General features: G+C 36.2%; 1 protein-coding gene and 1 long non-coding RNA gene across 2 annotated transcripts in view; one reads left to right on the forward strand and one right to left on the reverse strand.

Annotated features, from left to right (window-relative positions):
* The window catches only part of LOC123286290 (uncharacterized), a 67776-nt gene that overhangs the window by 2492 nt on the left and 38495 nt on the right, over positions 1–26789 (forward strand). The window contains exon 2 of the long non-coding RNA XR_006528572.2: positions 14907–15008. This is a non-coding gene — a long non-coding RNA (uncharacterized lncRNA). The remainder of the gene's footprint in view (positions 1–14906; positions 15009–26789) is intronic.
* MAP3K1 (mitogen-activated protein kinase kinase kinase 1) overlaps positions 16933–26789 on the reverse strand; it is a 75277-nt gene continuing 65420 nt past the window's right edge. The window contains exons 14-20 of the mRNA XM_044771815.2: positions 25304–26585; positions 24781–24933; positions 23914–24076; positions 22643–22774; positions 21593–21735; positions 20469–20600; positions 16933–19533 (exon numbers count right to left, since the gene is read on the reverse strand). Of these exons, the coding sequence (XP_044627750.2) occupies positions 19384–19533; positions 20469–20600; positions 21593–21735; positions 22643–22774; positions 23914–24076; positions 24781–24933; positions 25304–26585 (2155 nt within the window). The 3' untranslated portion in view covers positions 16933–19383. The remainder of the gene's footprint in view (positions 19534–20468; positions 20601–21592; positions 21736–22642; positions 22775–23913; positions 24077–24780; positions 24934–25303; positions 26586–26789) is intronic.

Consider the following 26789-nt stretch of genomic DNA (forward strand, 5'->3'; position numbering starts at 1 on the left):
TCAAGTCTTTAATCCATTTTGAGTTAATTTTTGTGTATAGTGCAAGATTGTGGCCCAGTTTCAATCTTTTGCATGTGGCTCTCCAGTTTTCCCAGCACCATGTATTGTCTGCATTGTATATTCTTGGCTCCTTTGTTGTATATTCATTGACCATATATGTGTGGGTTTATTTCTGGGCTTTCTGTTCTGTTCTATTGATCTATGTGTCTGTTTTTATACCGATACCATACTTTTGGATTACTATGATTTGTAATACATTTTGAAATTCGGGAGTGTGATACTTCCAGCTTTGTTCTTCTTTCTGAAGATTGCTTTTGCTATTTAGAGTCTTTTGTGGTTCCATACAAATTTTAGGATTATTTGTTCTATTTCTATGAAAAATGCCATTGGGATTTTGATAGGGATTGCATTGAATCTGTAGATTGCTTTGGTAGTATGGTCATTTTAACAATATTAATTCTTTCAATCCATGAGCATGGAATATCTTTCTGTTTAATTGTGTCTTCTTCAGTTTCTTTCATTAATGTCTTATAGTTTTCAGTGTACAGATCTTTCACGCCTTGCTTAAATTTATTCCTATTTTATTCTTTTTGATGCAATTGTAAATGGTATTGTTTTCTTAATTTCTCTTTCTGTTAGTTTGTTATTAGTCTATAGAAACACAACAGATTTTTGTATACAGCCCTTCCTTGGTATCTGTGGAGCATTGGTTCCAGGACACCCATGGATACCAAACTCTGGATGCTCAAGTCCCTTATATAAAATGGCATCGCATTTGCATATAACCTATGCATGTCTTCCTGTATATTTTAAGTCATCTCTAGATTACTTATAATACCTAATACAATGTAAATGTTATGTAAATAGTTGTTATACTGTATTGTTTATGGAATAATAACAAGAAAAAAGCGTCTGTACATGTTCAGTACAGACACAACCATTGTAGGTCTTTCAATCAACAGTTGGTTGTATCCACAGATGCTGAACTTGTGGATATGGAGGGCTGACTGTTGATTTTGTATTTTGCAACTTTACTGAATTGGTTTATTAGTTCTAACAGTTTTTTGGTGGACTCTGTAGGATTTTCTGTATATAATACCTATATCTAATATCATGGCATCTGTAAAAAGTGACAGTTTTACTTCTTCCTTTCCAATTTGGATGTCTTTTATTTCTTTTTCTTTCCTAATTGCTCTGGCTAGGACTTTCAATACTATGTTGAATTTAAATTTGTGGTATTAAAATTACTTTTTAGTTATCCAAGTAATTCATGAAAACAGCATTCTCCTTATAACAAATAGAAACACGGTAGATAAGGCTAAAGTCTCTTTTAATGACACTCTGTAACCTGTGCTTCCACCAATCCTGGTCCTGCCTTCTCTACTCAGAAGTTGACTGGCTGGTATCTTTTCTGCCAGTCTTATTTCTATGTCTATCTGCAACTTCTGTTATTTATTCAAAAATATATTTTGGAGTCTCTCCATATTAATTTGTATACATCTACTTCATTCTTCTATCTATTTCTGAGGTTTCACCTTCAAATTTAAAATTAACTGTTATTTTCTGGTACTTTATGGAGTTTAAAAAGTTCTACTTTTGGTTTGTCACAAATTTTTGTCTTAAATTTTAAATGAACGATCCATATCAGATGCTTTTCTTTGCTATTCATTGAGATGATCACGTAGTTTCTCTCTGTTCTTCTGCTAATGAAGTGAATTATAATGAGACATTGTCAAATGTTGCACCATCATTGGATTCCTGAGATCACCCTGCTCAGTTGTGAGTAACACTTTGGTCATACCCTGTAGGTTTTTATAGGCTTTTGTTGTCATCCTACATTTATTTTGAAGTGTGTTTTTAAAATTTCAGTCTTGTGGCTTGTTTTTAGTTTTATTTTCGGGTTTTGGCACTAGGCTTATGCTGACCTCGTAAAATGAGTTGAGAAGTATTCTCTCCTCCTCTACTTTCTTAAAGAGAAAATTGTATGAGATTGGTGTTTTCCTTCCTTGAGTGTTGATATAAGTCACCAGTGAAACCACTTGGGCTTGTAGTGTTCTTTGATAATGAATTCAACTTCTTTTAAAGACGTGCAGCTATTCAGAATTTCTGTTTCATCTTGTTTCAATTTCATAAGTTTTTATGTTTTTCATGGAATTTGTTCATTTTATGTAAGTTGTCAAATTTGTTGGCATAAAGTTGTTCATAAATATAGTCTTACTGTCCTTTTAATGTCTGTGTGATCTATAGTGATAATCCCACTTTTATTGATTTTGGTGGTTTGCATTCTCTTTTTCTCTTTATCATTGTAAACGAGGAGTTTGTTGATCTTTTCAAAGAAACAGCTTTTGACTATTAATTTTCTCTACTGTTTGTCTATTTTCTGTTTTGTTGGTTTCTGTTCTGTATTATTTTATATGTTCTACTTACTTTGGGCTTGTTTTGCTCTTCTTTTCTGGCTTCTTAAAGTGGAGTCTTATATCACTGATTTTAGACCTTTCTTATTTTCTAATGTGAGCATCTAAAGTTATAAATTTTCTTCCAAGCATTATTTTAGTTGAATTTCAGGAATTTTGATATGTTGTATTTTCATTATCATTCCATACAAAATAGATATATATTTTTTGAGCAAGATTAGCCCTGGGCTAACATCTGCTGCCAATCCTCCTCTTTTTGCTGAGGAAGACTGGCCCTGAGCTAACATCTGTGCCCATCTTCCTCTACTTTATATGTGGGATGCCTACCACAGCATGGCTTGCCAAGCGATGCCATGTCCGCACCCAGGATCTGAACTGGCGAACCCCGGGCCACCAAAGCAGAATGTGCAAACTTAACCGCTGAGCCACCGGGCCGGCCCCTACTTTTTAAATTTCCCTTGTGATTTCTTTTTTGATCCATGGGTTATTTAGAAGTGTTTTAATTTCCAAATATTTTGGATTTTCTTAGATATCTTATTGAAATTTGTTCTTGATTTAATTCTTCTGTGGTTAGAGAACATGTATGATTTCAATTCTTTTCAGTTTTTTGACTTGTTTTATGTCCTAGGATATGCTCTGTCTTGGTGAACATACCATGTGCAGTTAAAAAAAGCATATATTCTGTAGTTGTTGGGTTTAGTGTGCTGTAAATATCAATTGGGTCATGGTGGTTGATAGTATCCCTTAAATTGTCTTTAATGATTTACATAAAACTTTAAGTACAGATAAATGAGAAACCACAGACTGGTAGACAATTTGATAGTATATTGTATATAACAAGCAAAAGTTAGCATTGGTAGATGTGCTGCTGTTCAAAATTACCCTCTTCTCTCTGATTCTTTACCCCCACTTCCTATTGTTATTTCCTGTCTCTCCAAATACTCTGCCCAATTAAGGATAAGGTATGTATGGTGTATTTTTCCATTTAAAACCGATTTATGTTATAAATCACAAAAATGCCATGTAGGAGAGATCATCTTTATTATTAATATCCTAAAAATCCACAAATAGGGCATGTGTCCCTAGATGAATTGTAACTTCCAGTTAAAATGAGATTTCAACAAATAATTTATTGAGCACCCAGTACATCTCAGGTTCTAGTGTAGGAGACAGATGCTAAGCAAACACATAAATAACGTCAGACAGTGATTAGTACCCTGAAGAAAATGAGGCAGGGTACTGAGAAGAGAGTGGAATGGATAACTTTTGTGTCGTTTGTTTCCTACTGGTACCTTACTTTCTTTATAAGGGTTACTTGGGGGTGGGAATAGGAGTGGCAACATTGGATAGGGTGATAACATGAATGAATGAGACCTAAATGATAAGATGGCACCAAAGTTAGAAAGATCTTTGGGGAGAGTCTGTGGATATGAGATACAAAGGCACTGAGGCAGGGAGGAGTTTGATGTACTCAAGCAAGGAAATGAAGGTCACTGTAGTTGGAACACCGTAGGAGGGAAAGGTGAAGTCAGGGAGGAGGCCAATTCAGGTAGGGCCTTGTAGGTCCAGGAGAAAAGTTGAGATTCTTAGTGTAAAGGGAAGACATTGGAGAGTTTTAAGCAGGGGAATGATATGATCTGATTCTTGTTTCTAAAAAGATCATTTTAAGTATTTTGTGGAGAATAGGTGGTCAGTTACCACACAAGGAAGGTTAATTAGGAGGCTGATAGAGTAGTTCTGTAGTCCAGGCTCTCATAGTAGCTGTGGAGATGGAGAGAGTGGATGGATTAGGATTATGTTTTGGAGGAGTTGACAGGACTTGCTGATGGATTGGATGTGGGAGGGTGAAGTTTTGAAATGCCTATGAGAAATGTTGAGTAACTAGTTGAATATCCACATCGGGAGCTTTGAAGTGAAGCCATAACTGGAGATGAAATTAGAGCCTTCAGCCAGAGGATTGGATGAGATTACCTAGGAAGAAAAAGGAGACAGTGAAGAATGTAGATTGAGCAATGACCATGAGTTTTGCAAGATGCAGGCCCACGATAATTTGGTCAAATGCAGTTTTGGTGAAAAGTTTGAATGTATTTGAGTGTGTTGAGGAGAAAATATGAGGTGAGGAAGGAGAAACAAAGGTACACAACTCTTTCAATAAGCTTACTGAAAGGGAGGCAGAGAAATGGAGCCAAAGGCGGAGAGGAATTTGGTAAGATGAAAGATGCTCTAGCATATTTGTGTGCTGATGAGAATGATCAACTGAGACAAAGAAGTTGATATGGATGCATGCATAATTTCCAGAATAAAGCTGGCAACCGATTCAGAGCACAAGTGGAGAAATTGTCCTCTGACAGGAGCAAGGATGCGTCTTCAACTGTAGCAGGAGGGAAGGCAGAGAGTATGGGCTTAGCAGAGGGTGGATTCATGGATTTGGCTGGAGAAAGATAAGGGCTGAATCCGACGGCTTCTAGTTTCTCCGTTACCTATGAGGCAAGATCTTCACCTGAGAAGAGTTATGGGGGAACCTTGGAGGTTTGAGATGAGAAGACAAGGTGAAATAGCCCAGAATGGGAAGGCCAACTTGGGAAATGCAGGAGGGAATTGTTTAACTATTTTGAGTGAACTCACCCATGTTTTTCTGATCCTGGGCAAGCAAGGACAGGGTCCTCTTCCCTCTCCCGACCTTCAGAGGAAGAAGATTTTTCTCTGTGTGGAAAATGTTGAAAAGACTGAGTTTATGTTGACAAACTAGCAGATATCCAGACATTTTATGAAATCTGGCAGTATTTATCCACTTAATTTTTTATGGGCAGAATCAGTAAATATTTTAGAGCTTTGACTTTGTCCAAGAAAAAAAGTTTTTTGCAAGCTATAAGTTGGAGGACAGGCTTACTTTGCATGAATTAGATGATACATTTTTAGTCCCTTTTCCTTGTTCCCTGAGTGGAATTTGAGAGACAGAAAGAGAGTGAGTGTGTGTGTGTGTGTTTTGAGGGGGAGCGAGCAGAGGAGTTAGGAGGCATAGCTCTGATTTCACAGTGCTCTGCTGGAAGAGAGATGATATTTAAAGATGGTAGATATCCTGGAGGCTATTTGAATAGCTACACCGTCTAATACGGGTAACATAACTGGCAAGTATTCATTCACTGATAACTGTGTGCCTAAGTACAGCTTCAAAAGATTACAGTCTAGTTGGAAAAACACAATTTAGAAAAATTAAATATTAATTACCATAGAATTTCTGTGTGAGTTACTGGAGTTAAGAAGTGCTTCAAAGAGAAATAGGTAGAAGAGAAGTGGAAGGGAGGGGATATCATAAGCTAGCAGTTCTCAAAGTGTAGCCTGGGAACACTGGGGGTCCCTGGGATCTTTTTAGAGATCTGCAAGGTCAAAACTATTTTCATAATAGTCCTAAGATGTTATTTGTCTTTATTTATTCCCATTTCCTCACAAAGGTAGAGTGGCATTTTCTAGGGCTTACATGATGTGCGATAAGACAGACTGAATAACCCAGAAACAGATAGGAGAATCCAGCTGCCTTTTATTAAGCCGGAAATGAAATAGATTTGCAAAAAATATAAAAAATGCCATTCTTCTTACTATTTGGGAGGAGATTTAGCTATTTTTCATAAAGATGTGTTCTCCATATTGTCATATAATAGATTTTTTAATTGTTATTTTTAATGAAATAAGTAGATATTTAAAAATGTATCAGTTTTAATATGATATAGTAAATACCAGTAGATATAACCCATATAAACAAAAGCCCCTTGGGGACTCTCAGTTATTGTTAAGGGTGTAATGGGGTCCGAAGACAAAAATGTTTGAGAATTGAGTATTAGAACCACGTATTGTGATGCAAAATTTTGACAAAGTATGTGACAAGGCATTTCATCAGATCTTGAAGTTAATTTAGCTAATTCTGCGATTAGAGTAGTATATAATATCTTGATAAAATTAGATACAAAGTATTTTGAAGTTATTTTGTGCTGCAGGACCTAAAATATTGTATAAAATGTGGGAAAAAAATGGTCTCTGCTGGTCTGTGTGAATTCACAAAAGCTACCCTTCTTCCAGCCATTTTACTGCCATCTAGTGGAGAATAATTGTAATAAATATACAGATCTGTTAGGACTGTTGTGTGAATGATGCCCTACGGAGCTGTGTAGTACACAGTTGGTTGTGGCAGCTTTGAGTATCAACTGGAAGATTCTATGCCATTGGTTCTCAGCTGCTTCTCAGACAAAATTATGAGACCAAAAAGCTTGAGAACCATTGGCATGAACAAAGGTGCAGAGGCAGGATTGAACACAATTGGATTCAGAAATCAAGAGTGTAATGATCTGAATAGAGCAAAAACTTGCATCAGGAATAGTAGAAATAAAGTTTTTTGGCAGAGTAAGGCCAGACCATTGGAAAATCTTGAGATTTGAGGTAGTAGGTCGTAGGTAGTCACTGAAGATTCTTAAGCAGAGCACTAGCTTGTAGAAATAGTTGGGAAGCTCAGAGGAACAGTGGTTGGCAGGATGGATGGGTAGGTAGACAGATGGTGAGATGGATGAGTGGGTAGATGGATGGTAGGTGGAGGGGTGGGGGTGGGTGGATGGCCAGCCAAGAGCATGGTGCTCTTGAGAACAGGAGACTGGGAAGGAGCACCTCAAGTGCCTTGATACAGCCTGTCCTTGGTTGTGACTGTCTGTCAGAAGTGGGCGGGAGAATAGGAATGTCATATTAGATAATAGATAAACAATGAGTGTAGGTTTTAGATTGGAAAAATGGAATTCTCAGTAAATGCTTTGAGTTTTTTTTAATATTCTAAGAGGAACACTGAGATGACTGCTTTATTCCTGAGAAAGAGGTGAGGTAAAGTCTGATTTTCAGATATTTGGCAAAGTTAACACAGTGTTAATATCGTTCTTTAATTGAAGAAAAGTTTTACTCTGCTGCCCTCTTCTGGATGTTGTATAATTGCCTAAATAATTCTACTGGTGGTCAATTAGTGTAGGATGAATTGCCATTGAAATACAGGAACTCAGATGCAAAAAAACAAAAAAGAAAAAAGGAATTAAGGTAAAATGCAAAAAGAAATTAAGCCAAACCAAAAAATATACAAACTTAGAAATATTTTCCCAGATTTTTATTTTGAAAATTTCTAATCTACAGAAAAGTACAATGAACAACTATATATCTTTTATGTTGGTGCAATAGTTGTTAACATTTTGCAATATTTCTTCCCTTTCTCTCTCTCTCTCTTTTGTCTTTCCATTTGAACATAAATTCCAAATATCAGCTCCCCAAGAGTAACATTTTTCTGCATAATCCCAATACCATTATCACATCTTTAAAAATGAACATTAGGGGCCAGCCCCATGGCTGAGTGGTTAAAGTTCCTTGTGCTCTGCTTTGGCAGCCTGGGGTTTGCAGGTTCGGATCCTGGGTGCGGACGTACTCCACTCAGCAGCCATGAAGTGGAGGCATCCCACATACAAAATGGAGGAATATTGGCACGGATGTTAGCTCAGGGAAAATCTTCCTTACTGAAAAAGAAAAGAAAAAAAGAACGTTAATTCAATATCATGAATATTTAGTCCATATTTAATTTTCTCTCACTTCAAAAATGCCTTTGATAGCTGTTTGTTCTTTTCTTATTTGTTTTTTAAATTGGATCCTAGTTCACACACTGCATTTAGTCTAATTTAATCTACTTTCTGCTTTTTTGTTTTTCATGACATAAAACTTTTGTGACGAGATCAGGCCTGGTGTCTTGCGTAATATTCTGTGTTCAGTGTTTTTCTAATTGTTTCCTCATAATTCAGTTCCACTTAGACACTTTTGGCAAAAAAATATATATTTATGATACCTATGATATATATTTATGATATATATCATCTATAATGTACGCTTCTTACTGCATCACATTAGGAGTCATATCATTTCAGGCTGTCCTACTATTGTTGATGCTAAATGTGGCCACCTTTTAAAAGTGATGACTGCCGTACCTCCACTGGAAGATAACTATTTCTCTTTGTACTTAATAAGTAATCTCTAGAGTGATGCTCTGTGGCCCTGTGAATATCCTGTTTTGAAACAACATTTCACTCAGTGATTTGTGTCAATAGGATTTTTGCCTGAGTCAGTTATTATACTGGGGTTCACAAAATGATGTGTTTCTAATTCTATCCTTTTTTCTATATTTATTAGATAGCTTATTCTTCTTTTGTAAAGAACAGCTTTCCCTTTCTTATCCTCTGCCCTCTCATAATCATTGTGGACTCAAGGATCTTTTTTTATTCAGCATATTAGCATCATTATTCCATTTGATCAAATTGCCCCAAATTTGTTCTGTAGAAGCCCTATCAAACTATGTTGTTTTGATATGTCCCCATTTGTCTTATGTACTAAGGCTCACTTTCTGTTTTATTGCTCCAGATCTGGAACCAGATATTTATAAGAAGAGCTCTGTTTCTTTTTATTTAGGGAGTCAGCCTTAGAAGCTAAGATCTAGAAGGTAGGTATGCTTATTGTTATTAAAAACTGTATTTAAAAAACCATGAGTTCGTATCCAATTGAAATTTAATACCATTTGATTCTTCCCCACCTTCTCCCATTCATATTTGTATCTGCCTTCTCCCACAGTGAAAACTCTGTTTCCCAGTGACGTCAATATGTTTGCTTGTTTACTCTATCCTGCAAAACACAAAGTACTTTCAAAATTACAACACCACTACCAAAACCAAATATTTCTTTGCTATTTTTTTTGTGCTTTGAATATATCCTACTAAATGTATACAGTCAGAAAACTGTTCTCATCTGTTGCTTAAGCTATAAATATTTTAATTAAGTTAGAAATCAACTTCATTTTTTTAGTTTATAATTTCTCCTTGCCATTTAGTTCAAGAAACTTAAGTTGAGTATGTTCCATCCCCTGTATTAGTCACTGAGGACACCGAAATAAATAAGATACTGTTCCTACAGCTGCAAAACTCATAGTCCCATAGAGTAAAAAGACAAGTAACTCAGACATTATAGTGGAAGTTGACTCATGGGTGCTAAAGCATCACAAGAGAGTATCATCTGACTCAGCAGGGACAGGGTGACTTCTTGGAAGAATTAAGAGTATTTTTTTTTTTTTTTTGGTGAGAAACATTAGACCTGAGCTACCATCTGCTGCCAATCCTCCCCTTTTTGCTTGAGGAAGAGTGTCCCTGAGCTAACATCCCTGCCAGTCTTCCTCTGTTTTGTATGAGGGATGCCTCCACAGCGTGGCTTCATGAGTGTTGTGTAGGTCCACACCCAGCATCCGGGCCTATGAACCTTGGGCCACTGACATAGACCATGTGAACTTAACCACTATGACACTGGGCTGGCCCAAGAGTAAGTCTTGAGGAAATGTAGGAATGAATCAAGTGAAGAGAGGGACAGAATGTTCTGGTAGAGTGATGGCAAGAGAGACCATGCCCTACTCTGGGAAATAGCAATGGCTAGTGAGGTGTCTTGGCTATGAGAAGGTGGTAGTTAAGGAGGTGAGAGAGTTGGACAAGCCATACCATGAAAAGAACCTTATAAGCCATGCTAAGCATTTGTGTTTCCTTCTCAGGGCCTAGGCCCCCTCTGGACTACTTTCCTTCACTTTTATTCTTAGACAAGTTCCCCCCCCCCCCGCCCCCGACATATAACATTGTATTAGTTTTAGGTGTACAACATAATGATTTGATATATGTACATGTATATTGTGAAATGATTACTACAATAAGTTTAAATTAACATCCATCACCACACATAGTTACAATTTTTTTCTTATGAGAACTTTTAAGATATATTCTCTTAGCAACTTTCAAATATACAATACAATATTGTTAACTACACTGTATATTAAATAAATATGCCGTATATCACCATGCTGTATATTACATCCTCAGGACTTATTTATCTTATAACTGGAAGTTTATACCTTTTAACCACCTTCACCCATTTCACCCACTCCCTACCCCCTGCTGCTGGCAGCCACCAATCTGTTTTCTGAATCTATGAGTTGTTTTTTTTTTTCTTTTAAGATTTCACATATAAATGAGATCATACAGTATTTGTCTTTCTCTTTCTGACTTATTTCACTTAGTATAATGCCCTCAAGGTCCGTCCATGTTGACGCAAATGGCAGAATTTCCGTCTTTTTTTTATGGCTGAGTAATAGTCCATTGTGTGTGTGTGTGTGTGTGTGTGTGTGCATGCCACATCTTCATAATCCATTCATCTGTTGATGGACACTTAGGTGGTTTCCATGTCTTGGCTCTTGTAAATAATGCTGCAGTGAACATGGGCTGCAGATAGCTTTTCAAGATAGGAATTTCATTTTCTTTGGATAAATACTCAGAAGTGGAATTGCTGGATCATATAGTAGTTCTATTTTTAATTTTTTGAGGAGCCTCCATACTGTTTTCCATAGTGGTTGCACTAATTTACATTCCCACCAACAATGCACAAGGGTTCTCTTTTCTCCACATCTCTGTCCATACCTGTTATTTCTTGTCTTTTTGATAATAGCCATTCTAACAGGTGTGAGGTGATATCTCCTTGTGGTTTTGATTTGCATTTTCCTGATGATTAGTGATGCTGAGCACTTTTTCATGTATCTGTTGGCCATCTGTATGCCTCTCTGGAAAAATATCTATTCAAATTGTCTCTTTTTTTAATCACATTGCTTTTTTTTGTTGAGTTGTATGAGTTCTTTATATATTTTGGATATTAACCCCTTATCAGATAAATGATTTGCAAATATTTTATCCCATACCATAGGCTGTCTTTTCATTTTGTTGATTTGTTTCTTTTGATATATGGAAGATTTTTAGTTTGATGTAATCTACTTAATTAATTTTTGCTTTTGTTGCTTGTGCTTTGGTCTGATATCCAAGAAATTGTTGCCAAAACCAATGTCAAGAAGCTTTTTCCCTGTTTTTTCCTAGGAATTTTATGCTTTCAAATCTTTTGTTTAAGTCTTTAATCCATTTTGAGTTAATTTTTATGAGTGGTGTAAGATAGGGGTCCAGTTTCATTCTTCTGAATTTTGTTGTCTAGTTGTCCCAACACCATTTATTGAAGAGACTTATCTTTTCCCCATTAAGTTTTCTTGCATCCCTTGTCACATATTGACTGTATATGCAACGGTTTATTTCTGGGCTCTTGACTCTGTTCCATTGGTCTATGTCTCTGTTTTTATGCCAGTACCATACCATTTTGATTACTATAGCTGTTGAAGTCAGGAAGTAGGATGTCTCCAGCTTTGTTGTTCTTTCTCAGAATTGCTTTGGCTGTTAAGGGTCTTTTGTGGTTCCATACAAATTTTAGGATTTTTTTTGTTTCTGTGAAAAATGCCACTGGAATTTTGGTAGAGATTGCATTGAATCCATAGATGATTTTAGGTTGTATGAACATATTAACAGTATTAATTCTTCTGATCCATGAACACAGAATATCTTTCCATTTATTTGTGTCTACTTAGGTTTCTTTCATGAAAGTTTTATAGATTTCAATGTACAGATATTTCACCTCCTTGGTTAAATTTACTCCTAAGTATTGTATTGTTGTTGATGCTATTGTGAATGGGATTATTTTCTTTATTTCTTTTTCAGATATTTCATTTTGTGTGTATAGAAACACAACTGATTTCTGTATGTTGATTTTGTATCATGCAACTTTACTGAATTCTTTGCTAAGTTATAAGAGTTTTTTGGTGGAGTCTTTAGGATTTTCTATATCTAAGATCATTTCTTTTGCAAATGAAGACAGTTTTACTTCTTCCTTTCTGATTTAGATGCCTTTTATTTCTTTTTCTTGTCTAACCGTTCTGGCTAGGACTTCTAGTACTGTATTGAATAGAAGTGGTGGGCACCCTTGATTGTTCCTGATCTTAGAGGAAAAGCTTTCAACTTTTCACCATTGAGTATGATATTAACTGTGGGCTTGTCATATATGGCCTTTATTATGTTGAAGTATGTTTCTTCTATACCCAAGTTATTGAGACTTTTTCTCCTAAAAAGATGTATTTTGTCAAATACTTTTGTGCATCTATTGAGATGATCATATGATTTTTATCTTTCATTCTATTAATGTGGTGTACTACATTTATTGCTTTGCATATGTTAAACCTTCCTTATATCCCAGGAATGAATTCTACTTGATCATGGTGTGTAATCCTTTTAATGTGCTGTTGAATTCAGTTGCCAATATTTTGTTGAGAATTTTTGCATCTATATTCATCAGGGATATTGACCTGTAATTTTTGTAGGGTCCTCATCTGGCTTCGGTATCAGGGTAATAGTGGTCTCATAAAATGAGTTTGGGATTGTTCCCTTCTCTTCAACTTTTGGACGAGTTTGAGAAGGAATGGTATTAATTCTTTAAATGTTTGATAGAATTCACCAGTAAAACCATCCTGTCCTCGCCTTTTCTTTGTTGGCACGTTTTTTACTGATTCAATCTTCTTACTCATTATCGGTCTGTTCAGATTTTCTCTTTCTTCATGATTCAGTTGGGTAGGGATATTTTATTCTGCCATGATGCTGACGTCACTTTCCCCTCATAATTTCTTATCTGGATACTGCAGTTGTCTTCTGACTTTCTCTGTGCCTCTTATACAACCCCATTTGATTCTTCAAGATACTGCTAGAATGATCTTTATAAAATCCAAATATGATCATGCTACCCTCTGTCAAAGCAGCAGCCATACCTCGTTCTCTTTTTCCTCCTCTCCCTTTACCCTCATTACAGCCCTCGTCCTCTCAGTGTGTCTGCACAGATGTTGAGAAATCTCATTCAGCAAACTGACTTGAAGGGAAAATATCACTTAGTTTTCTCAAAAATAAACTCTAATGGGAATTTCAGAATTGTAGAAAAGGAACTTTGGGGCATGAAGGCTTTGTCTCTTATATCATCAGCTTCGCCTAGTTTTATCTCTACAGATCTGGCAGAGCTATGAACTGAGGGTTACGAGGTGTGGGCCATGGTGTTACCAGGTTGTCTGTGAAGGGATGAGACTGGCTTCAGTCATGGATGGAGTTCTTTAGTCACAGATCCTGCAGACAGAGTATCTACTGTAAAATAAAACTCACAAAGTTAACTATACCACTGTGGTGGCATATTTGAATGTTACATATGCATAATTTCCCTCACAATAATTAGGCTTTAGGGGTATTTCACATTATTGCATATAATTAGACATTCATTTTCTCTTCAGAGGTTACTTTTCTAGCATCTATGTCAGCATCTTTACTTTCCCCTCATCTCATATATTTTAGAATACAAAAGTCCTGGATTCAGTTTCCTAAAGCTGAGATTCCTTTCCAATTTTCTACCTTCTTTCTTTTGTTTTCTAAGCCTGGACTCAGGCCAGAGGTCAAAAAGCAGCCAACCAAGAAAACACACACATACACACACACACACACACAAAGCAGCCAGCCGAAGGCCAAATCCAGTATATGAGTTTTATTTAGTCTACAGTTCCTAATAAAAATTTTAAATTAGTTTTCAATGTTTAAACATCAGGAAATTGCACATAAAATTCAGATTTCCAGTTTCTTTAAAAAGTTTAGAGGCTTTGGCAACACTAGGCTTTTTTTCATTCCAACATGGCAAATCCTTGGACATGAATGTGACGTGAACTCTCAGGTCAGCCACAAGCCATGCTAAGGACACTTCTAGCCTCACAGGCATTTGAGTCTGTGACCTTCGGGTCACTCATTTTCACTCATACAAACATATATTGTGCATCCAGTGTGCCTGGCACTGTTCTAGGACATATTTACATAAGTTCTCTTACTTCTCACAACACTGTCATTTTCATCGTGCAGATGCAGAAATGGAGGTTTGGAAAGTCAAACGGGAGCTACACAGCTGGCAAGTGGCAGAGCCAGATTTGACCCAGGTTATGTCTCAGGCTCTGTGGTCACCAGGTCCATCATCATCACCTACTTTAAAAGGCTCATCCTGTCATCACTTACATCAGTTTAAACCTGAGATTTTTGCTTACAGCATAACTTAATGACAAACCTAAAAATTGCCATGACATAGAAAGATGGCAATTTGCTTAAGTTTGTTAGTCACTGTTTTCTCCAGTGACTGCAGTATTTCATGCATTTTGTTTTGCAACAAGTGAATTACTGTGTCAGTTCACAGATGCATTCCTCGGCATTTCCATATGAACATGATACCCCAACATTTTTCTAGATTCTAACATGCAGATTTGGTCATTTTATAAAATTATTAGTATCATTTAAATAGAATCAAGGAACAATAGAAGTATTTTCTTAATTCCTCTGAAGCAAAAAGCTTTTCTCACAATATTTTCCTGAAATGACATAAGTATATCCTTTAGCAAAAATAACCAGTCTATTTAAAAGATGTACATTTTAAATCGAATTATATAGAAACTTTAAAACAAATGTAGAGACACAAAATTGCTTCTGAACTCCCAGGTATTCAGTGATATTACCTATCTTGCAGGGTTGAATCATCTACCTTCTGATTAAGTTTGATCATGTGAGAAATGACCACTGAGCAGAATATGAAGGATGAAAGTGGAAAATAGCAACACACAGCCACAAGGTACAATCTCAGACTAAAACCGTGAGGTAGGCCAAGGGAGTTCCCTGGTGCGGCTTGAACTGCAGAATGATTGAAATTGCCTCATTTCCTCATGTGTTTCCACTGTGTTCCAAAGTATGCCTGACAAATAGTTGCTGAATAAATCTTCATTCACCTTCCCAGCAGTTTAACATAAGAAGACAGTTTTTATGCTTTCTTTTATACCATATGATATAAAAAAAGTTGTGTGAAAAGAATCAAGTTTAATCTATGCTGTCTGGGAACAGTAGTTGTATTTATGTGAAAAAGTATATAACATGTCAAACTACCTAAGATAGATTGTAAAAGAGGTATGATTTTCACTTAAGATTAAAAACAAATAAAGAAGTTAATTTTTTTTTGTTTCCTTTTTTAAAAAAGCCCTTACATGTTGATAGTGGGGGAGGCTATGCATATGTGGAACCAGGAGGTATGTGGGAAATCTCTCCTTCTTCCACTCAATTCTGCTGTGAACCTGAAACTGAGCTAAAAAATAAAGTACTTTATACGTATTATGTATTTATACATATTAAAGCCTTTAGGCAAGCTGGAACAAGGGTAGTCCAGCAGGGGCTGGGGCCATGCAGGGAACATAGCTGAATGAGGTGGCAGCCTGACGGGGATCAGGAGATTGGTTACATGTCGGGGATGGGGGCTCTGGGGAGGACATGAGCAAATAAGTCAATATATTGAGATAAATGGGAGTTAGGTTTCTCACTGTCCAGGAAAGGAGTTATAAATATAGAAAGGGAAAGCTTGAATGAACCCTGGTGGTGGTAGATTGGAATTGGAAGATTGGTGTGAACTCATGGTTTATGTGTGTATGTGTATGTAAGTATGTATGTTTCATGTATGTGTGCAAAAAAACCTGTATATACATATATATATATATTCTACCTTTGCCTACTAAGAGGGCCTTGGAGCAGTGACACCCAGGAGCAGTAAGCATATGTAGCAAACAGTTTTTAAATACCAACCTCCATCAAAGAAATCAGGGCTCTTTGGAAAAATGGCTGCTCCCAGGGCTAAAGCAAAGCATACACAAGATGGGTCTGAAAGTATGGAAGTGTTCAAAGAATAATGGTGGCTTGTAAATGGACAGAGAAGCTACCTCTCAGAGGCTCCCAAAGGCTAAATCTGACAATTTGAGCAAATATGTAATGACAGTAATGGATTTTCTCTCACTGAATTGGAATCTACAAATCCTTTTTGAGATAAATGAATAATAAACAAGGAGAAGAGAAAGCTCTTCCTTATAGCAAAATGCCCATTAATAAAATACAAAAGGAATGCAGAAACTAGAAAATCACCATTTGGCAACCATCAGAGTAGTAATAATTCAGTCAAGAAAGCTAAGGGCAGAGAGCTAAAGCTGGATAAAGAACAAGGTATTTATGTAGTCTCAAAGTATCACCTTCACAAAATGCTTACTATAAAGATGGATATTAATTATAAAGGGAAAGAGTAACTCTACAGTGGCGAAGCCTACTCAGATGATCACAGTTAATATCACCAGCGATGGGACAAATTGACTTCCTATGTCTCCAGATATGACACACCGAAAAAAACACAGCATCACCTCTGTGATATTCCTGTCACAAATGCATACTCTGAATCAAATCATGAGGAAGCACCAAACTCAAATTGAGGCACTTCCAACACAACCACCTGTGATCTTAAAAACATTAAGGTCATGAAGGTCAAGGAAGAACTAAGCAATGGTTCTGGTTTGACTGAAGAAACATGACAGCTAAGAGCAACACGTGTTCTTGCTTTGGATCCTTTTGCTATAAAGGCAAAACCTGAGTGAGGCCGCTGGGTGAAGGGTAGATGGGAGCTCTTTGTGGTGTTCTTAAAACTTTTTTGTAAGTGTGAAATTATTTCAAAATAAATAAAAGTAACAACCTTTGTTTAAAAACTTTTATTTACTATAAAGACAAAACACCAAAATAGGTACAAATACTATAAAATTGGTTCGATGGGGTAAAAATTTTAATTAAAATATCTCAATATATTTAAAATAACAAAGGATACATTTAAGCCAAATTTTCTTAACCCAGAGATTTTTTTTGTAACATTTGCTTATACAGTAAGGTGCTAATAGAAGTTAGCCCTTAAGCCCTGGAAGTCTTAGGAATCATAGTCACACAGCAAATACAATTTCATTGTGAAAGTGAACTTTGGTAGAAGAAAAATCTATAGGACACCTGAGGTAGTAGAAACTGGAATAAACAGCAGTAGACGTTATTTACAACTTGAGTACCAAATAACATTAAGAACACAAAAATAATTACACAATACAATTTTCAGTCCAGCTTTGATCCAAAGAAAATAAGAATATTACATCACATTTGCATTGAAAACAAAACAAAACAAAAAACAAAACACCACAATTACCAGCGAGCTGAGGGAACTGCAAACAAACTCAAACAATGGATTTTGACATCTAGAGGCAGTTTGAGTTTGAAATGTGGTGGCATGGGGATCTACAAGTAATACTGATTAGCTGAGGTTCCTCAGTGTATGCAGTTTACATTTCTGCCAGACACGGGATTAATCTGACCAACGATCTTCCAGTACATAAAATGGCAAGAGTGCATCCTTTAAAGCTTGCACATCAGACGCTTGGAAACAATCTTATTAGAATTGTGAAAATTCTAAGTAGTCAAAAAAAGAAGAAAATAAAAAAGAAAGTCAAGTACAACACATTTAGAGCTACCAAACTTCACATTTCAGTACTATTTTTAACTCTTCAAATATTGCCAATCTTCCAAAACAAAGGAATGTAAAATTTCACTAAGAAACACATTCACATAAAAAAAAACTGCCTTTTAAAAATTATATGTAATATATCCCTGTAAACTTACCTTGTAACTTACTTTACTTCCAATTTGTGTTGTACATTTAAAATGTACTTTATATAGCTTATTTAGTTTATCCTGAGTCTTTGAGAATAACCAATTCTATTTCATTCTGCAACAATTCAACTGGCTTCTGAAGAGTTAAAACTTAACATCTCAGGAAGTTGTATTAAATACTTAATCAGTACTTGATTTAAAAGACTCACAAAGAAAGGATAAAAGAGCTGCCATTTTCCTTCAGAATTCCATGCATCTGAATTCAACTCAGACGAAAACCATTAGATAGTTGTTCAAAATCTAAAGAATTAGTGTGTAAATGAAATTCAATTTCACTTTTCTTTCTGAACACATTTTTGAAGTTCAAAGCAAATTTATTTTTTAAAAACACTATGATTCATTGATAGTTAGTTAATTTTTCTTTAATTACCTATCAGCCAGGCCTACTGTAAAGAGATGATGCATGGTAGAAGGAAAATAGCAGTTACATGTTATTATCAGTGGTGATGATGAATGATGGATTGTTACATACAGATAAGACTTAAATGGTGTGAAGTTTCCTACAAGAGAAACTGATACATTAAAAAAATTCAAATAAATTTCAAGGTAATCTTGATCTTGGTTGTGAGTGGCATCACAGAGAATAGTTGATTTTCATTTAATTTATGTTTAACCTGCACGAGAAGAGCAGTGACTGACTCAATGAAGGTAGTACTTTATTATATTCCAATTTTAAAAACAAACAAATCTGTATTTTTAAAAACTCTTGCAATAGCAAGATATTTAATAAACTCTAGTTCACACCTAGTTTTTTTTTTCTGGTTTGAGAAGATCACCTTTCCCTGAATGTTAAACAAAAATGAAGGTGAAATGAAAATATAGAACCATAATTTCCAAAAACGAAATGAATGGGCCAACAGTAAAATGCACAATGAACCACAACTGCCCAGGCATTAAAAAAAAAAAAGGTCAACTGTGGGTCATACAGAAGTTATCAACTTTAAAAATTATACTTATTTACTGCTACTCATAGCATATTCTGACCTAAAAGAGGCAGATACTGATTTTTATAGCCAGTGACAAAAAACAAACGGAATTACAGAACCCCCTGCTTGTGACCACGATATGAAATGGAAGAAGAATTGAAACATTAAAATAGATCCTGAGCCCCTCAGCTGCTAATATTGCTGAAAAAGTGCTCCAAAAAAATTATGCTTCTGTTAATTAGTCATGCAAACTTCATTGCTTTCCTGTTCACCTAGGGCCAGTTCTTTGAAAGGCACAGTTTACAGTTTCTGCACAAATTGTGGACTTTTGCATACTAAGCTTAGGTACAGATCATGATTTGTCAATCACATACTTAGGTAAGGGTTCCCCACTGGTCACGTTCATAGCTGTTCAGTGGCATGAAGGCCAACAGATTATCAACGTGGTTCCCCACAAAAGTTTTTTTCTCTTATTGAGCATCCTGTCTCCATTATAGTTTATTTGTATATTGGCTACCATGTAGTACGGAAGACTGGATGCTTCAGTAGCTCTCTTGATGGAGGTCTGTCCTGAGGTTGAAGTTCTAAGCAACGAAGAGCCACATCTCGTAAACCAGGAGATAAATGTGAAGGGATTGATGGAGCAGTAGTTGCACTAGCAATCTGTAGGAGAAAACACCAGAGTGTTGACGCTTTCCACAATTGGAGCTCTTGGTATAGAAATACACGTGCATATATTTCACAGCCTCTATATGTATACATCCTGTACACAGAGGAATTGAAGCAGAAGTGGGTGAACTTTCTGCTAACAAGGAGACTATGGAAAAATCACCCACTGGATGGGAGGTTTCCCCTTAAGAATCCTTCAAATTTTAGGATTTTAGAAGTTGATCAAGTACATCCTGATCAGAGGGATCTACAATTTTCCTTACTGTCTCAAATGAACAAGTCTAAGGACAGCAAAATGATTAGACAGGTAAAGTATTCAGTCAAATGAATTCTGCTTTCCTCATGTTCACTCTCCACGATGGTTTTTCCTCTGTGCTTCACTGCACATTTTCTATTTTTCAGCACAGAGAGCTATTCAGTGTGAGAAAAACTAAACCTGGCCAGTCGATTTAGTACACTGGAAACACAACTGTACTGATTTTTTCAGGTGACTGAGGAAGTTATACAAGCATGGGGAGGACTGGAGGAGATTATGGCAAGTGAGAGGTGCTGGGGGCCAGCTCTGAGGACTAATACCAGCCACTTCGCACAGAGGGGACTGAGTATGCTAAGTGCTTTACTCAGGCCCAGAGGTAATTTTGTTTTTCCTCATAATAATCCCATGAAGTAGATGCTATTACTACACCCATTTTACAAAAAAGAAAATGGTAGACAGAAGAAGTAATTTTCCTAGTCACATGGCTATTAAAAGATAATGACAATTGACTGTACTTGCCACCAACATTGACCACACCATATAAATTCCTGGAGATATATACATATATATTTTTGTTTCAAGGAAGATATGCCTTCATGTTAGATCATAGCTAAGGAGAAAATTTTCCTCCTCCAATTTTAGCAGAAAGAAGTAATTTTTATCTCACAATTACCTTAAATATCAAAGCAAGATGATTGGAGTGTTTTTCTGCATTCCAAGGTGGTTTAGCACAAGCCATTTCTATAATAGCACAGCCAACACTCCACACATCACAGCTCCTACCATACTGCTGACCTCTTAGTACCTAAAATAAAGCAGAGAGTTAATTTGGAAATATGACTCGTTAAAAATGGGAAAGCCATTCTGTAGTCATGGATTCTAATTTTTTACTTCAGAGCAAAACAATGGTACAAACAGCAATTCCATGGACTACCTGATGTCTCATTTATTTCATTAACAAACTTAATCTCCTATGTGGCACAAAAATATTTTGGAAAGGGGCTGGCCCCGTGGCTAAATGGTTACAGTCCTGTGCTCTGCTTTGTTGGCCTGGGTTTGCAGGTTTGGATCCTGGGTGCAGACCTACACCATTCATCAAACCATGCTGAAGTGGGGAACCACATACAAAATAGAGGAGGACTGGCACAGATGTTAGTTCAGGGCAAATCTTCCTCAAGTGAAAAAAAAAAAGTAGACTGGCAACAGATGTTAGCTCAGGGCTAATTTTCCTCAGGGGGAAAAAAAAATATTTTAGAGAATTGTGAAATTCTGAAGAAGAGTAACATCACAGACTTTCAAAGCAGCCCCAGGGCACTTAGTAAACTACGAGGCAAGAAGACAACCAGTAATCACTATGTAAGAGCATGAAGAGTTCTAAACACAACAGAAGAGACCCACTTTAGAATAGCAACACTTAAACTTCTTCCACTGCTAATAAGACCTGCTTCTGTGTGCTCATCTCCCTTTGGAATAGAGAGAGAACAATTTAAAAAATTTCTATTATGTGTACCTTGGGATGACTAGAAAGTAACTACTATATATTACCCAACAATTCTATGTTAGAAATAGCCTTTGAGCAAACCTATTAAAAGCTGTCTTTTAAAATTTGTCAAGACAAAGATGGAAAGGTGAGGATTAAGGGACTGAAATCAAGGATATCATTAAAACCTTATTTTTAGGGCCATCAACTTCAACTGGTAAGCACATCCTGGCTAACACTGCAAAATAATTTGGTATAATGCTATCACACAGAACCCCAAAATATTTTCTTTCATCACACTCAAAACTGCTTCTCACCTCAGGTGCCATAAATGCAATTGTCCCCAATAACTGTCCCTGAAACTCTCCTGCACCAGTTCCTTTTGATGCCAACCTGGCTGCAGCTCCGAAATCTGCAATTCTCAGTCTCTGACCTGTGCTGTCAATTAGCAAATTGGCACCTGTCAACAAAAACAGCAAATGACCTTGTATATTAAAAACAGTAAAAAAAAAAACAAAACTCAGTAAAATATTACTAAAGAAATAGGACAACAAGAGAAAGAAGTGGACTACATGTCAGAGGTTCAGAGAAATCTACTCTCCTCTCAATTCATTTCATTATTGCTAAAGGCACACAGGTCTCTACAGTATAAAAGAAATAAAATCCAAAGCCTCAGGAAGATATGACAAAGTATCAAGGCATAAGGAGATAAAGGCAGAAATTTAGTGAAACTTTAAATAACAGACGTTGTGAAAACCTTTAATATAATGATTCTTGACAAAAATCTTTGCTCAAAGTACAAATTTGACTGTGGTTTTTAAATTTGAAGACAAAGTTCTTTTGAAACATACTGACCTAGATCAATTCAAACTATATACTGTAATTTCATATTATAACAATAAAAAATTAATATTATAAAATTATTTGAACACATTATTTCAAATACTAGCTAAAGACATTCGTGTCAGAAAACTAAAGCTGCTCTTAATAAAATGGCCTGAAAAAGACTTGAAAAGATTTTTCTTAAAAGAAGTTTCTAATATCCCAATGATTCTAAATAAAACCGGCAAGGGGAACGTCCAGGTACGCACATCATGAGACCAAGACAGGGAACCAGAGACCTGGATTCTATACTTGGTTTGCCAGCAGTCAGCAGTAAGACTGTGGGAGTCACAGCCTCTCTGAGGAAGGCTGATTAGATGACCCCAAAGGTTCCTTTCACTTCTAATAATTCTAGTGATTTGAATTACTCAGAAGAAACAATCCTACCGTTGATCTCAAGTTAGAAACTATCAACTAAGGTCCAAGTTTTAAAATTACATTTGTTTTCTACTTATTGCTAGTAGATAATAATTAAGATTTCCCACCTTTGACATCTCTGTGAATGATCTGGTTTTCATGGAGATATGAAAGGCCACGAAGTAATTGTTCAGTATAGTTAATAACTACTGATTCCTTGAAGGCTCCATATTTACTGAGCAAATGAGCCACAGATCCCCCTATAAGACACACAAATAATAATTTCATAAACTTAAACCAGAATTAAAAGTGTTTATTACACTTTGGTTACAGAAGCTTGCACTGCATGAGCTCACAATCACATTTGAAACATTAAATTTATACTCTGCATCAGAAGTGAAACTGATTTAAAAACTAACACATTCCAGTAATCTCAAAACCTGTCAATTGGGAGACATTTTCATGGAACCCTCATGAACTCGTTTTCTGGAAGGTCAAGATTTCTGAAAGCTGTGAAAGTTAACAATTTTGGATGGAATTATTTCTGAAACGTACAATTCACTTCTCTTTTTGACCACGATATACAAAATGCCTTTCTTAATAACTTAAGTAAACACTGCTAACATGTTATTTAGCAGAAGGTAAAGAGAACAAGAGGAGCCAGAATACCCAAAGTTAGGCTTCGTATCCTACTGTTTACTAGCTTTGACCTGGGACGAGTCACACACTCAAGGAGCCTCATTTAAAAGTGTTTATAATAGTCAACCTAAGTACGACAATCAACCCAGCTACAACCAACATCAGAGAATATACTAAAGAACTGATCTGTAAATAGAAATACACTTTTCAAGCACAAAAAATCTAAGAATTTAAACCACACACTTATCTATTCATTACATCCCAAGTCATTTATCTTACCGTATACACTGCAAAACACAAAATAGAACTGAGTCTTTATTGTTCAAGTAGATGACAAGGTTCAACTTTATGCTTCAATGCTAGTTTACCCATAATCTTTCAAGTTATATCTTAATTTTATTTTTATATTGTCATGTTAAAACATCTAAATCTGTCCAACTAATGATGGTCACTTGGAAAAATAGAGATCTTACACATAGCAGGTTTAAAAAAAATTATTCCTATAAAACAATGCTACATAATCATTTTAAAAGAAACACTGAAGAAGTTTAAAAGGTAGTGGTAATGACTATTTTATTTTTAAATGAAAGACAAAACAAAGTATTTATAGTTCATACTACTATGTTAGGGGTAATTTGCTTTTAGAAATCCAAACTATTTAGTAAAAGTAAGTGTTCATTAAACTGTTTTTCCTAAATTTCATATCAAGTAGAAAGTTAAATGCATATAGTAGTATTTGTAATTTACAACATGAACATACCTGCCATCCATTCGATGAAGAGATTATAATTGCTCTTCTCACACGTGGCTCCCAACATCCTAATGATATTTGGATGATTCAGATGGCTCATCATTCTTATTTCTTCTCTTAATGCTTCCACTACTTCTTCTTGCTCAGAAGATGTATTTCTGACATATGTCACCTGTTTCAGTAAACATGTTTACAAAGTTCTGAATTCTGATGAGGTTTCTATTTACTATTTTCACTAACAATCTGATTTAAAATGGATAAATCCAAATTAGCTTATATATTAATAGCAGATGGCATTTACTCTCACGGATGCAATGTAGATACTTAATTAAAAACCAAGTCAAATTCTTTTAGACAGTAAGAATCTACCTTAAGAAGCAGTGAAATATCAGGAAAATGACAAAAAACTGGGGCACAGCCAATCTTCCAAAACTGTCTGAAGACAGTAAAAAATGAGAAAAGCCCAATCATGGGAGAAGAATCAACAAGATTTAAAAATGAAAGCTTTATCATTTTCATATCTTGATAAGTATGTTCATTATAAAAAGTAAACTACAGAAATCCCAAGATGATGTTGCACCAGTAACATTGCTGAAAGGAGTAGGGAACCATAACTCTATCAACTATAAAAAGTACAAATAAAACACCACCTCACAAGGCCCGTCTTGATGTTGCATCTTACAATAATCATGCTTCAACTTTTAAATAGAGTTCATGATGCTTTTGGTGCTTTGGCAACATCTACTTTGAAATTTGAGTTTTTGGAAACTTAAAGAACTAAAGTATATATACACAGGGACATATGCTTTATTCTTTTCATTTGCTCATGTTTTATTTTTATAATTTTAATCATTTATATGCTCACTAGATATTTACCTGTTTAACAGCCATTAAAGTTCCAGTTCCCACATCTTGAGCCTGATAACAAGAAGAAAATGCTCCAAGGCCTATCTGCTGACCTTTCAGCCACTCAGTGTCTTCTCTATAAGGTTGCTTTGCTTTGGTATGTCCCGGTAGAGTCTCTGGTGTCTGCATATTAAATGAAATCAATCTTTTTACTACTAGGTTAAAAGAGTAAGAGTTTGTGAAGTTAGCCTGGCAAAGTATTACTCCTGTTCAGTCTGGCCTTCCAAACCACCTATAAACTTGATCTGTGAATGGACATTGTTGATGACCAGTGTCAAATGCAGAAGTGATCACCATTATGAAATCAACCAGAAATGCCTTCGAAATAGGCAAGGAGTACGTCTGTTCAAACAATGATACAAACATTGTTTTATAATTCTGTGTGAAAAACCTGCTTGTCACAATCAACTCACGTTAAAAGCAGCATTTCTGAGTTAGATTTATTTTAGCATGGTCCAAGGAAACTCTAACCTCTTAAAGACTCTATACTTACATCCTGTTGAATGATGATGATATCTTCTCCATTTTCAACCTGTAACTGAGGAACGATGGGGAGGGCATCCTGAGACGCTGACATTGCCATGGCAATTGCTAAAGCTTCTTCTTCTTCAGCTTCCATCTTTTCTTTGCACTTCTGATTATGATTCACATCATCTTTGTAGGTATCATCACTTTCATCCTTCTCAGGTGAGAGAACAGCAACTTCTGACTTAAAAGTTACTGTTGTGTCACTTGAAGGCATAGATGCTTCAAGAAGGTCCTCAATACTGGAGTTGAGCTCTGTATTGACATCTAATCTGCATTTCTCCTCTACTGGGGTGAACACTGTCTCATCACTGGGTATAACAGCATTACTGCTATTGCTGCTATTGCCAAAGCTGTCACCACATTTAGAAGTACTGTTCAGATCAAGCGTCATGCTATTTTTTGAGGCATCTCCCTGTTTACTTGTATTACCCGGGGTAGGTCGAGATGGCTTTGGCCTGTGTATATTACTGGAGGGCAGGGGTCTTGACTGAGTAAAGATTGGGGAAAGTTTTTCTGAGTCTTTGTTTTCGGAACAGTTTCTCTGGAACTGTAGAGAAAACTTGCGCTGTGTCTGAGGAGATGCAGAAGGTATTTTGCAGGGAACGAATCCCTGAGGTCTCTGCTTAGAGACATCTGTTACAGTGCCAGCTGGGACAGACGGGGCGGATGAAGAAGGAGTTGAGAAGGCTGGGAACATTACTTGGGAATGATGAGATAAAGGAGAGGAGTTCAAACACTGACTGTGGGGTCTGCCTTTTGTTTGAACCATTGGCTTTGGTTGCTCCATTGTTGTTGAACTAGGAAGTCCTACTGAAATGCTGGCCAGTCTGTCAGAAATGTCCTCTGAACTGGCACTTAGTTTTGTAGCACACAATCCTTTTCCAGTTTTCTCTAAATGGTCTGTGCGCTCAAGGGAACTGTTCTCTGTGGTTTCTGGATAGCTGTTAGGGACAGATGCCTGCAAAAAGCTGTCATGTCGACCATCCAAAGTGTCTTCTATGCCCAGCTGGATGGCCTCAGCAATTTCTACCTCATCTGCAATAGCCATCAAACGACGACGCATCCTGGTAAAATGAGTGGAACTGGAAACATTCAGCATTTCTAACAGTTTTGAAAATACATGGGGTACTGCAGTAACCATTCTCGCAGAACTCAAATATATCCTTCTGGAGAGTTTACCAACCATTGAGTGGGAATTATCAATGGACTGCAAAGCAAAGGTTAAGAGGGACAGCAGCTTCTTATACCTGAAAGAAAAAATCATTCAATTACTAGACAAGTTAAAATTACTGCAAAATATATCCAAATAAGATGGTACTAATTTACAGCTTGTAAATTTCAAAATAAAAAATCATTTCAGTATGAAGGATCTATAAATTGTTACTTAAATAGCCTAGACTTCAGATTTTTATGTCAATCAAATATTAAGGTCGTAGTAACATATATATGTG

Source organism: Equus asinus, chromosome 10 (assembly GCF_041296235.1).
Source record: "Equus asinus isolate D_3611 breed Donkey chromosome 10, EquAss-T2T_v2, whole genome shotgun sequence".
Classification (NCBI taxonomy): domain Eukaryota; kingdom Metazoa; phylum Chordata; class Mammalia; order Perissodactyla; family Equidae; genus Equus; species Equus asinus.